Here is a 13,841-nt window from a genome sequence, read left to right on the forward strand (position 1 = left end):
CAGTCACATGGTCTGTAAAGCCTTATTTATCATCTAGCCCTTTACAGAAAACGTTTGCTAACAAAGCAAAAATTCAAGCCCTGATTTGTAGCATTTGCTCATTTCTGTGGTGTAAATATCCCCGCCATGGCCAATTTCAGGCTACCATCCAGAACTGCATTGTCACTTTCATGGGCTTTAGGCGATCTTGTCTTTGTAGGACTCTTCCTCCATAAAACATATATTTTATAAATATCGATATAAATGCTTTCATTTGTAAATACAAATTGCAGTCAACAGCTGCACTGATATAAAAATGAATATACTCGGAATTTCCTGGTGGTCCAGTGGTTAGAACTCAGTGCTCTCCCTGCTGGGGCCAAGCTGTGCAGCGTGCCAATAAAAAAATAAATAAGCTCTGGTTTTAAAAAACGGAGTGCTAATATTATATATGAAAACTTTCACTTCAACCCCAATGTTTATTTTTACCTTCTGATTTTAGAAGAAATTATTTCTTTTAAACATTTTCATGGCCCCTAAAAGTATGGTGGGCCTTGGGCACTGTACCTACTGTGGTAATGCATAAACTGGCTCTGCTACAATCCAAAGCCACGGAACACAGGGTTGGGAAGAGATATGGAGTAGGACATGAATTAGAAGTATTCTGTTGTAAACATAAAATAGATGTAAATAAAATCAGGAGCTTAGGGAGTAGTGAAATTATTAGGAAATGATGAGTTTTGAATGTTTCATGTGTGTGTGGGGGTGTGTGTGCTCAGTCACTCAGTTGTACCTGACTATTAGTGACTCCATGGACTGTAGTCCGCCAGGCTCCTCTGTCCATTGGATTCTCCAGGCAAGACTACTGGAATGGATTGACATTTCCTACTCCAGAGGATCTGCCCGACCCAGAGATCAAACTTTTATCTCTCGTGTCTCCTGCATTGGCAGGAGGATTCTTTACCACTGAGCCACCTGGGAAGCCCTTTGAATGATTCATACTTTTGTTTTTAATACCATTTATTTAATTTTAAATTAATTTAATTTTCAATAATGCCCATGTTCAACAACTGGCTCACAAAATTCCTGAGAATTTAACAATCAGCTCTTGCAAACAGGAGCTGACTCCTCCACATGACTGCCCTCTGGTATCCCTTTCCCTCCTTTTAATTATTTTAAATTACTCCCTTTAAACTACTCTTGCTTAAGCTCCTGCATCTCAATTCCAGAAAAATAAACGACTCAATCAAAAAATAGGCCAAAGGACTAAGCAGACATTTCTCCAAAGAAGACATACAGATGGCTAACAAACACATGAAAAGATGCTCAACATCACTCATTATCAGAGAAATGCAAATCAAAACCACAATGAGGTACCATCTCATGCCGGTCAGAATGGCTGCTATCCAAAAGTCTACAAACAATAAATGCTAGAGAGGGTGTGGAGAAAAGGGAACCCTCTTACACTGTTTGTGGGAATACAAACTAGTACAGCCACTATGGAGAACAGTGTGGAGATTCCTTAAAAAATTGGAAATAGAACTGCCATATGACCCAGCAATCCCACTGCTGGGCGTATATACCAAGGAAACCAGAATTGAAAGAGACATGTGTACCCCAATGTTCACCACAGCACTGTTTATAATAGCCAGGACACAGAAGCAACCTAGATGTCCACTGGCAGACAAATGGATAAGAAAGCTGTGGTACATATACACAATGGAATATTACTCAGCCATTAAAAATAATACATTTGAAAAAAAAAATAATACATTTGAATCAGTTCTAATGAGGTAGATGAAACTGGAGCCTATTATACAGAGTGAAGTAAGTCAGAAAGAAAAACACCAATACAGTATACTAATGCATATATATGGAATTTAGAAAGATGGTAACGATAACCCTATATGCGAGACAGCAAAAGAGACACAGATGTATAGAACAGTCTTTTGGACTCTGTGGGAGAAGGTGAGGGTGGGATGATTTGAGAGAATAGCATCGAAACATGTCTATTATCATATGTGAAACAGATTGCCAGTCCAGGTTCGATGCATGAGACAGGGTGCTCAGGGCTGGTGCACTGGGATGACCCAGAGGGATGGGATGGGGAGGGAGGTGGGAGGGGGGTTCAGGATGGGGAACACATGTACACCCGTGGCTGATTCATGTCAATGTACGGCAAAAACCACCACAACATTGTAAAGTCATTAGCCTCCAATTAAAATAAATAAATTTTTTAAAGTTACTCTTGCTTGAATCCTTGTGTCAGAGTCAGCTTCTGGAAGAAACCAAACTAAGACAGAAAAGTAGTATCTATTTTGTTAAGCTGCTGTTGTTTCGGGGGGTCTTCCTTACAGCCACAGCTGTTCCCAACTGATATAGTGACGCCTGCAATGAAATCACAATGCAAGCATTCAACCAGTATGTTTTTGAGCACATACTTAATACAGACACAGTTGGGTACACCACAGATCCAGTGTAGGCTTTCTTACTGGAAGAAAGACAATAAGAAATAACCAAAGTATCTCTCCCCACTGCCAACCCAACCGTGTGTGTGTGTGTGTGTGTGTGTGTGTGTGTGTGTGTGTGTGTGTGTGTGTGTGTGTGTGTGTGTGTGTGTGTGTGTGTGTGTGTGTGGCAGGTAACAACTCTCTGTGGTGACAGTTGAGCTGAGACCTAATCATGAGAAGCAGCTAATCACACAAAATGTGAAGAGTATTCCAGAGAGAAAGGCCTGCAAGTACAAAGGCCCTGAGGTAGACATGAGCTTGGCAAGTTTCCTGGGAGGTCTGTGTGGCTGGAGACTTCTGAATGAAGGGGACAGTGTAGGAGTCAAGGCCTGATTTTGCAGGCCATTGCAGGTCATCGTGAGGGCTTGAGATGTTAACTGGGTAAAGTTTTTAAACAGGGGAGAAACACAGTTGATTCTTTCTTTTTAAAAGATGACTTTGATGGTTAAATGGAGATGACAAGAAAGGCTATATAGGAAAACCAGGTAGGAAGCCATTCCAGGTGCCCAGGTGAGAGAGGGGAAGGTGGCCTAAGCAACGATGGCATCACAGATTGTGACAAAATGACCGCCAATGAATCATGCCTCCTTGAATTCTTGCCTTCATGTGGTTCTCTTCCATTTTGACTCTGGATTGATCTCGTAACTCATTTTACCAATAGATTGACTGGTTTGATTTCCTTGCTGTCCGAGGGACTCTCACAAGTCTTCTCTAGCACTACAATTTGAAAGCATCAGTTTTTTGGTGCTCAGCCTCTTTATGGTCCAACTCACACATTCATATGTGACTACTGGAGAAACCATAGCTTTGACTATATGGACTTTTGTTGGCAAAGTGATGTCTCTGCTTTTTAATATGCTGTCTAGGTTTGCCACAGCTTTTCTTCCAAGGAGCAAGCATCTTTTAATTTCATGGCTACAGTCACTGTCTGCAGTGATTCTGAAGCCCAAGAACATAAAATCTGTCAGTTTCCACTTTTTCCACATCTATTTGCCATGAAGTGATGAGACTGGATGCCATGATCTTAGTTTTCTAAATGTTGAGTTTTAAGCTAGCTTTTTCACTCTCCTCTTTCACCCTAATCAAGAGGCTCTTTAGTTCCTCTTCACTTTCTGCCATTAGAGTCATATCTGCATATCTGAGGTTGTTGATATTTCTTCCGGCAATCCTGACTGCAGCCTGTGACTCATCCAGTGGGCATTTTGCATGGTGTCCTCTGCACATAAGTTGAATAAGCAAGGTAACAATATACAGCCTTAACATACTCCTTTCCCAATTTTGAACCAGTCCATTTTTCCATGTCTGGTTCTAACTGTTGCTTCTTGTCTTACATAACAGGTTTCTCAGGAGACAGGTAAGATGGTCTGGTATTTCCATCTCTTTAAGAAATTTCCACAGTTTGTTGTGATCCTCACAGTCAAAGGCTTTCATGTAATCAATGAAGCAGAAATATATGGTTTTTTTTTTTTAATTCCTTTGTTTTTTCTGTGATCCAACTAATATTGGCAATTTGATTTCTGGTTTCTCTGCCTTTTCTAAATCGAGCTTGTACATCTGTAAGTTCTTTGTTCACATACTGTTAAAGCCTAGCTTGAAGGATTCTGAGCATTACTTTGCTAGCGTGTGAAATGAGTGCAGTTGTGTGGTAGTTTGAACATTCTTTGGCATTGCCTTTCTTTGGGATTGGAATGAAAACTGACTTTTTCCAGTCCTGAGGCCACTGCTGAGTTTTCCAAATTTGCTGGCATATTGAGTGCAGCACATTAACAGCATCATCTTTTAGGATTTGAAATAGCTCAGCTGGAATCCCATCACCTCCACTAACATTGTTTGTACTAATGCTTCCTAGCATTAATTTTTTGAAAGTTTTGCATCATGTGAAATGCCGGGCTGGATGAAGCACAAGCTGGAATCAAGACTGCCAGGAGAAATATCAACAACTTCAGATACACAGATGACACTGCCCTTATGGCAGAAAGTGAAGAAGAACTAAAGAGCCTCTTGATGAAACTGACAGAGGAGAGTGAAAAAGCTGGCCTAAAACTCAACATTCAAAAAATTAAGATCATGGCATCCGGTCCCATCACTGCATGGCAAATAGATGGGGAAACAATGGAAACAGTGAGAGACTTTATTTTGGGGGGCTCCAAAATCACTGCAGATGGTAACTTCAGCCATGAAATTAAAAGACACTTGCTCCTTGGAAGAAAAGCTATGACCAACCTAGACAGTGTATTAAAAAGCAGAGACATTGCTTTGTCAACAAAGGTCAAAGTGATGGTTTGTCCAGTAGTCATGTACAGATGTGAGAGTTGGACTATAAAGAAAGCTGAGCACTGAAGAATTGATGCTTTTGAACTGTGGTGCTGGAGAAGACTCTTGAGAGTCCCCTGGAGTGCAAAATCAAACCAGTCAATCCTAAAGGAAGTCAGTCCTGAATATTCATTGGAAGGACTGATGCTGAAGCTGAAACTCCAAAACTTTGGCCACCTGATGTGAAGAACTGACTCACCAGAAAAGACCCTGATGCTGGGAAAGATTGAAGGCAGGAGGAGAAGGGGATGACAGAGGATGAGATGGCAAGATGGCATCACCGACTCCATGGACCTGAGTTTGAGCAAGCTCCGGGAGTTGGTGGTGGACAGGGAAGCCTGGCATGCTGCAGTTCATGGGGTTGCAAAGAGCTGGACATAACTGAGTGACTGAACTGAACTGAACTGACCCACTTCGGTATTCTGGCCTGGAGAATTCCATGGACTGTATAGTCGATGGGGTCGCAAAGAGTCGGACAGGACTGAGTGACTTTCACTTTGCAACTGGTTATATCTTTGTCTGGGCTTCCCTGGTACCTCAGCTGGTAAAGAATCCACCTGTAATGCAGGAGACCCTGGTTTGATTCCTTGGTCAGGAAGATCCGCTGGAGAAGGGACAGGCTACCAGCTCCAGTATTCTTGGGCTTCCCTGGTGGCTCAGCTGGTAAAGAATCCACCTGCAATGCAGGAGACCCCAGTCAGATCCCTGGGTTGGGAAGATCCCCTGGAGAAGGGAACGGTTACCCACACCAGTATTCTGGCCTGAAGAATTCCACGGACTGTATAGTCCATGGGGTCGCAGAGTCGGACACAACTGAGTGACTTTCACTTTAATGGGCACAGAGTTCAGTCTAGGGTGACAAAAAGTTTCCAGAGGTGGTGGTGACTGCACAGATGGTGAATGCATTTGACACCAATGAATTGCACTTACAGGTGGTTAAAACGGTAAATTTTATGTGATATATATTTTGTTGCTGTTGTTTAGTTGCTAAGTCACGTCTTTCCAACCCCATAGACTGTAACCCGCCAGGCTCCTCTGTCTATGGGATTTCCCGGGCAAGAAAACTGGAGTGGGTGGCCATTTCCTTCTCCAGGGGATCTTCCTGACCCAGGGATAGAACCCGTATCTCCTACACTGGTAGGCAGATTCTTTACCACCAAGATACCAGGGAAGCAATGTGTATTTTACCACAATTTTTTAAAAAATGTTAAGGGAAAAAAGAAATTTGCCCCTACCATGGAGCCAGTGGGTGATGGAAATGAAATCTAAACCCAGGCAGTCTTGCCCCAAGATTCTGATGTATATATGTTTCTAAAGAAGACTGGGTCATGAATGCCTTTTGGGAAAAACAGAAGATATGAAGGGGAAAATGGAAATAACCAAGGAATAATATACCATTCATGGAGCTTCATTCCTTATCATTCAACCCTCTTTTGGCCCTGGAAATGATAGGAAACACCCAGGATTCAAGCTCCAGAACTGGTTGCAAGTTTAGAACCTGTGGCTTACTAGCTATGAAACTCCAGGTAAATGCTCCTCCTGCTCGCTCAAGTTTCTTCTCCCTTGGGGATTTATCTGTTGTGCTCCTCTTCAGGATGGTTGTATGAGTCACAAGAGTTAATAGGTCTGTGTTTTAATTGCCGGTTGCTGCATGAGAAACCACTCCAAAACCTAAAACAACTGGGCTCAGCTGGGCAGTTTTTTTGTTGTTGTTATTCCGTATGGTGTCAGATAAGGTTATGCATTTAGCTGCATTCAGTCGGCAGTTCAGCTAGGGTTAGCATGTCCATGATGACTCCATCCTTATGCCTGGTAGTCAGCTGGAATTTCTAGAATACTTGGAGCTGTTGGCCGGGTCTCCATCCCTCTCCATGTGGCTATCAAGCCTGGTCGCCAGACGTCTTTAGACCCAAAATGATGGAGGCAGAAACTGCCAAGTCTCTTGAGGCTTAGACCCAGAACTGGCAGAGTCATTTGTATCACATTCTGTTGGTTAAAGCAAGTGATGTCACCAACCAGATTCAAAAGGAGCAGAAATAGTGTCAACCTCCTGGTGGGAGAAATAGTATGCTCATGAAAAGATGGAAAGATCTGTTGGCAATCTTCTTTGCCTGGCAATCAACCATAGCCCTGCTCCTAGGTGGGGATCAGAGTTCAACCGCCCCCTGACAAGAGGTAGGACTAGACAAGAGAGCCTTATGAGTAGTTTTAGCATGATGCTAAATGCTGCAGCACACAAATGTTCAATACGTGATATTAACCATTATTAATCTTTCACAACTTTTCCTAACAGTTTCAGATAGCACTGGTACTGTACCCACTTCACAGTGATACATGGACCAACTGAACTTTCAGATCTCTCCCAATTTTACAACCACAACTTCTTGAGTCCCCTTTTCTAGCTACTGGAAACTGAGGCTTAGGAAGGTGGAGTGACTTGCCTCGAGTCACACTCAGGTAACCAGCACAAGGTGAAGTCCACATTCAAAGCTGTCTCCTCCCCCAACTAAAGACGCTGCGTTTTCTTCCTCCATTTAGTAAGTAGTGTATTGGGCACCTATCATACGACTGAAGGAGTAGACATAAGAGTATAATGACATTTATTTAATAATATTATGTAACATTAGTTAATTGGATTCTCATCATAAACCTATAAAGGTGTTAAAATAGTCTCCTCCCCATTTCACAGATAAGAATGAGGCAAAGCAAGGTTTAAAAAAAAAAAAAAAGGATTGTACCCACATAGGGATTAGAGTCTATTGGAGAGAATACTGGATAACCAAGCAAATCATTAATTACAAATCATTCTGCTAATGGAGCTCTGGTACGGATCCCACTCAACCAAATCAAGGGGCTCAGGTAACCCTGGCAACGGATCTCCCTGCCAAGAGTAAAGATGGAGCCCACAGAACAAGCACCTTTACGCACACCGCTATTACCCACAATGCAGTGTCAGCCAGGGAAGGAGTGGGCTCTGCCAGGAGTTAACATGGCTTCCGTAGTTACACCACCCTGTCTTTTCACCTAATCAGCGACCTAACTGCCCAGACCAGGCTACCGATGAGGAGCTAAGTCTTCTTTGCGCCTCCACTCACCGCGACCACAAGAGCGACTGAAACAGGGTAGCACCTCGCGGAGGTAAACTCCGTAACCAAGGAAACACTACTTCCGCTGACGTCATTACGGCGACACGTGGATCCAAGATGGCGGCGGCGATGGTGAGTGAAGGAGACTCCGGGAGCCGGAGATGGAGCGGGCCGCTCTGGGGCACCCCAGGACTTTCTGGCATCCCATGCCTGTCTCAATCCACTTCAGGGACCCCTAGCTCAGGCCCGAGGGACATCCCTGATAGGGCTTGTCTCCCCCCGTCCCCGGCCTTTGCCCCGCACTCAGGCTTGTCAAGGCCCGAAGTTTTGGGGGAGGCTCTGGGTCGGAGGAAATGTCTCAGCTACCACCCTAGCCGGTTCCTATTCCAGTCTTGGTCTTTGCCTCCTGTGACCCCCGTTTCCCAATTTTCACTTTGCAGTCCTCACCCCTTCAAAGAGCCCCCGTTACTCCCAGTTTTGCTCCTCCCTCTCGCGTCTGTACCCTGCTTTCCCCGCCTCCCCGCCTCCCCACTGTCTTGACCAGTCCGCGGATGCGTCCTCACCTCTCCCAGCCCGAACCCTGTGTCATATCCTTTCTAGAACCCTGTCCTCACCTCTACCCTCAGTTGTCCCCACTGCGCACCTGTCTTGACTGCCAATACCCGGAAGCATGCCTTTACCCCCCTCCCCTCCCAGCCCCCGTTGTCAATCCCCAGATCCTTCTCTAATCATATCTCGTCTTCTCTCAATTCCAATTCCCTGCCTCTCTTCTAGGGATCTTTTATCCCACTGGTTGTCAAACTTTCCTGTGCATAAGACTTGGGGTGTGTGTGGGGAAGCTTGTTAAAAATGCAGTTTCCAAAGATTCTAATTCTGTTGGCCTAGGAGATGCCTAGGACTTTTATAAGCACTCTAGTGATTATGATGGAGGTGGTCTGTTGTGAAAAGCACTATACCAGTTCCGCCTGGCCCCCTCCCCTTCACTTGCCCCTACAGGGCCACACAGCTCTTTAGGATGAAGCGTTTGTGTGGATAAGGGTATGTGGATAAGCTGTACCCGGAAAGTGGGTCAGAACTTGCTGGCTTCTGGTATAGAATGCTGGAAGTAGATGGGTGAAAAACTGGCCCTTTCTTCTTCTAGAAGGTCGACTCACATTCTGCTTGTCAAGAGACCAGAACCAAAATTGAAGTCACTTAGGCCAGAGTGATTTTGTACTGTTCCTATATGTTGCTTCCTCAGCAGATAATTTCATCCTGGGAGTGCACACAAAAGACATTTGACTTAAGTAAAGGAAGATTCTTGTTTAAATTCTTTGGTATTGATTTTTTCCAAGCAAGGGTAGGTTACTGGCTGATAACAAATTCCCCTCCTCCTATTAACCAACTGATAAATTATGCTTTTTGTTTAATAAGGGATTCCTCATTTAGAACCTCAGAGGTCACCTAAAAGACTTCACAGCCTTGCCTGGTATCTGTGGTCTCAGACCACAGAAAAAAATCCCACAAGTGGTATGTTGAAACCAATTTTTTTTTTCTGGACCACTTTCAGAACAAGAATGGCATAAGAACTTAACATGAACAGGAAAAGTCACACCCTCTTTTGCCATAGGGAAGGAGTTCAGTAAAGTGGCATTTATAGCATTGCACTGGGAAATTCTTGCTCTCTTCTGAGATTTTAAGAGGTAATAAGTTAACATATTTCTGGTACACATTTATTTAATCAACAAATATTTGAGTGCCGGCTGTGTGCCAAGATCTAGGAATGTACTGGTGAGTTAGAGGGTCAAGGTCCCTATGCTTGTGGAGTTTTTCTAGCCTGAGGAGACAGTCAGTAGGTAAAATACATGAACAAGGTAATGTCAGATAGTGGTAAGTGTGAAGAGGGCAAGGTGACGTGGTAGTAATTGGGGGTTGACAGGGTGGTGCAACTGCTTTGGATTACATGGTCAGAGAAGTCTTAGAGAAAGTGACATGAGTTGAGACCTGATTAACAAGAAGGAACCAGCAATGTGGCGAATGTTCCAAGCAAAGGAGATGGCAAGTATAAAGGACCAAGGTGGGAAGAGTATGTTTGAGGAACACAGAAGGCTGGAGGAGCTGAAACATGGTGAGGAGTCGGGGACAGGGGGGCAAAGAATAATACAAGATGGAATTAGAGAGAGGCAGGAAGAGCTGTGTTTCTAGAAGCATGCCTGTAATTGTGGGTTGTAGTCTACAGTTTGTAATCTGTGGATTGCATTTTGAAAGATTGTTCTGTTACAGTGCTTGCCCTTCCTACACTTTTCAGAATGTTACATTAGGGGAGCCGGCTTGTTCTCAGCCTGCAAAGAAACCATGGAAAGGCGTTTGGATTTTATTCTAAGCACAGTGGAGAGCAAAGTGATTTTGTGTTTGTTGTGTCACCTGGGAGTATCATCCTCTGCTTTCATGATGAATACTATAAACTGATTGAGGGTGTAATGTATATAGGGACCCACAAAGGCCACTTTAAAGAGGGCACATGAGCAGCTTCATGTTTGATGCAATAGTGAAAAGTCAAGGAAGCACATTTATTACCAGGGGATACTACGTGTGATGGGCTGGGTGGGCAGATAAACTTGAGCTTGGTCTGTGTGAAGCCCTTTATTATACGGAAGTTAGAACAGTCCCCGCACCCTCGTACAATAGGTTGTTTCATAACTGCTGGGGATGGAAGTGTGTGGGTCTGCTTTGGGGTGTCTGGGTTTCTGAGGCAAGTCATACAACCAAAGAGGAACCTAGCTAATAGATTCAGTGACCGTGGGAACATGCTGGCTTTTGGTTTATTCTTTTATTTTGAAAGTTAGGGTTGTGGGTGCAAGTTTCAAGTGATATTTATGGGTTTTTACCTCCCTCCCTTTCCTTAGTGATTGGTTCTTCTTCAGGGGTCAGCTGCCACCTCCCAGATCTGTGTTAGCACAGTGGGTGTTTCCTGAACTTCCCCAGCATAGGAATAGATGGCTGATGTAAACTGAAGTTCTCTGTAGTTTTCCTGCATTCCTTCTGCTCTGGATTTAGATGACCATAAAGTTACATGATGCCAAGTTTTTCTAGCTCGGTCTGAGGTGAGGAGCAGGCCCATATCTCATCCTTTATAGAACTGTTGAGCATATGGAATATGCTTTGAGGAATATTGTTTTGGTGGAACTTGGGAAGTGTCCATTGAGAACATTTGTAGACATCTCAGGAGTCTAGAAGGAGAAGGCAGTGGCACCCCACTCCAGTACTCTAGCCTGGAAAATCCCATGGATGGAGGAGCCTGGTAGGCTGCAGTCCATGGGGTCGCTAAGAGTCAGACATGACTGAGCGACTTCACTTTCACTTTTCACTTTCATGCATTAGAGAAGGAAATGGCAACCCACTCCAGTGTTCTTGCCTGGAGAATCCCAGGGACGCGGAGCCTGGTGGGCTGCCGTCTATGGGGTCGCCCAGAGTTGGACACGACTGAAGCGACTTAGCAGCAGCAGGAGTCTAGAAACCTCTGTTTGGAAAATAAAACTCTGTGTATTTCTCTCACACATTGTTCATGCTGTTTGGGGTTTTATATTTTTTCCTTTTTATTGGATTATAATTCGTATAACATAAAATTCACCCTTTTAAAGTTTGCAGTTCAGTGATTTTTAGTATTTCACAGAGTTGTGCAACCTTCACCACTGTCCATCTCCAGCATATTTTCATCACCCCATTAAAAAAATCCATTAGCAGCCACTTCCCACTCCCCCTTCCCTCCAGTCCCTGGCAACCACTAATATACTTTCTGTCTGTATAGATTTTTCTGTTCTGGACATTTCATATAAATGGGATCAAACAACATGTGGTGTTTTGTTATCTGACCTTTTTTATTTAAACAAGGCATAATGTTTTCAGAGTTCATCCATGTCATAGCATGTGTCAATATTTCATTCTTTTTTATGGTCAGATAATATTCCATTGTGTGGATAGACCTCATTTGGTTTACCTTTTCATCTATTCATGGATTTTGGGATTGTTTCTACTTTCGGGCTATTATGAATAATGTTGCTGTGAACATTTTGTGTGCAAGTTCTTGGGTAAACATCGGTTCTCAGTTTTCTTGGGTGTATACCTAGGAGTAGAATTGCTGGGTCAGTTCTCACTGTTCTGAGGTTGAGTTTGGTCCCGTCCAGAGGCAGGGGAATGGTCTGAATGACCTCTAGGTTCCCTTGGTCAAATGAAAGCCGTGCTAGCCAGTTCCTTCCTCCCACTGTCCCCCTCGCCCCCTGTCCCCCTGCCCCCGGGCCAGTCAGAAGCATAGGAATTGTGTTTTGTGATGGAGTCTGGATGATAGAGGCCTGGGACAGAAGGCAGGAGGCCTGGACTCTGCTAGCAGTCCTGCACGTGGCAAGTTGCTGTCTCCCCGGGGCCTCACCTGTGGATGGCCAGTGGCCCATTGAGGAAGAAGCAGCTGGGGCTTAGTCCCAGCACTGCCACTGATCTATCAGGTGGCCTGGAGCAAATTACTTTGGTGTTATTCATCTGTTTCAGCACAGGTCATATGTGAAATGAAGATTTAGACTTCAGGATTTCTAAATTCTTCAATGAAGTTTGTAAAATCCTCAATGAAATTGAAGATTCCAACTTGAGGTTGAAAATTTTGTGGCTTAGAATACTTGCATTCAGGGTGATTTTTGCTAATATGCCTATAAAATCAGATTGATTTTTTTTTTCTCCCTGATCTTAGTCCCTGTGGTCTTTCCAGGCTGCTGTCTGTTGGTTGTATTGTCTATTCTCTCCACTTGCTCCACCTGGCACATGTGTTCTGCAGGAGCCACTGTGTCCTTAGAAGCCGAGGCGCCAACACCAGTCCTTGGTACAGATGTGTATCTCTGAGAAATCCCTTTAAAGGAGTGCCCTTAATCCCCCCAGGAAGTCCAAGGAAGGCAGAGGCGGCATTAAGTTGCCTCTTGGTTTCTCTTTTACAACTTGGACAAAAGTTTCCCTTTGATCTCAGTGAAAAAGAAGCAGGTCACAGAATGTTGGAGAAGGTTGAGTTTTGATCTCTGGGCACTGGCAGGAAGGTGGGAAGGACCCAGGATGAACAGGGCCATCTGGCCATAGGCGAATGGTAGGAGCCACCTACCACCCCAGACCTGCTTTGATCCTTGAACCATTTGCTGGCACTGATAGTTCCCAAGTGGGACATGGTTTCGGACACTGGGACTTCTCGGTTCTGTCCCATTCCTCTTCATTGCTTCCTTCTCTGCTCTGTACCATGACTTCTCACCTATCCCCAAGCATTAAAACTGACAGACCTCCCAGGGTTTGAAATCGGAAGGTTTTGTGTTCAGAGGGTATACTAAATGCTACTGGCAGTTCTTAAAAAACAAAATCAAATCACAAATTGGAGCTGAATTTGTAAGCCAGTTTAGAAGGGAGTCTGGGTGCCCTGGCCAGTCACATAGTATCTTTGGGCCTCAGTTTCTAATGAAGCAGATCTCATGCTATGCAGTGACAGTTTATGGGGCACATCTTCACATGGCTTTGACTGGGGTTGGGGAGCAAGGAAAAGAGTTGGGCAGGCACAGGGCTTTACATTTTTTTCCAGTTGCCAATATTTAATAATTAGGAGATATTTCAGGATTTTCATTTTTTTCTTGAAAATTTGGGCCCAAATTTCCCATAAAGAACATTCCCTGTGCAGGACCCAGTCTTCCATACCTTTTGGCTTATTCCTTTTGTCACCCAGTAGGTAATTTGCATGGCCCTTCTAGGGGGTTGAATTTGTTGCCCCTGAATGAGGTGGTCTCTCTATAAAAATCTTCCTATTTTGATATGGATTCAAAAGCAATATTTAAGGTTTGTGGTAATCCCCTAGGTTACCTAACTTTGAGGGGGAAATTTCTGTTCACAAGATACATGTCAGCTGATAAACCATATGTCCATCCATTATTCCATCTAATCTTTACAAAAGCCCACT

General features: G+C 44.0%; 1 protein-coding gene across 2 annotated transcripts in view; it reads left to right on the plus strand.

Moving 5' to 3' along the window:
• The first annotated feature begins 7,780 nt into the window (after positions 1–7,780).
• The window catches only part of TM9SF4 (transmembrane 9 superfamily member 4), a 51,106-nt gene continuing 45,045 nt past the window's right edge, over positions 7,781–13,841 (plus strand). Inside the window, exon 1 of one of the 2 annotated variants that reach the window (XM_043479226.1) lies at positions 7,781–8,020. In XM_043479226.1, the coding sequence (XP_043335161.1) occupies positions 8,006–8,020 (15 nt within the window). In that variant the 5' untranslated portion in view covers positions 7,781–8,005. The remainder of the gene's footprint in view (positions 8,021–13,841) is intronic. The other variant, XM_043479224.1, reaches the window with a different exon arrangement.

This window comes from Cervus canadensis, chromosome 10, assembly GCF_019320065.1.
Source record: "Cervus canadensis isolate Bull #8, Minnesota chromosome 10, ASM1932006v1, whole genome shotgun sequence".
NCBI classification, from domain to species: Eukaryota; Metazoa; Chordata; class Mammalia; order Artiodactyla; family Cervidae; genus Cervus; species Cervus canadensis.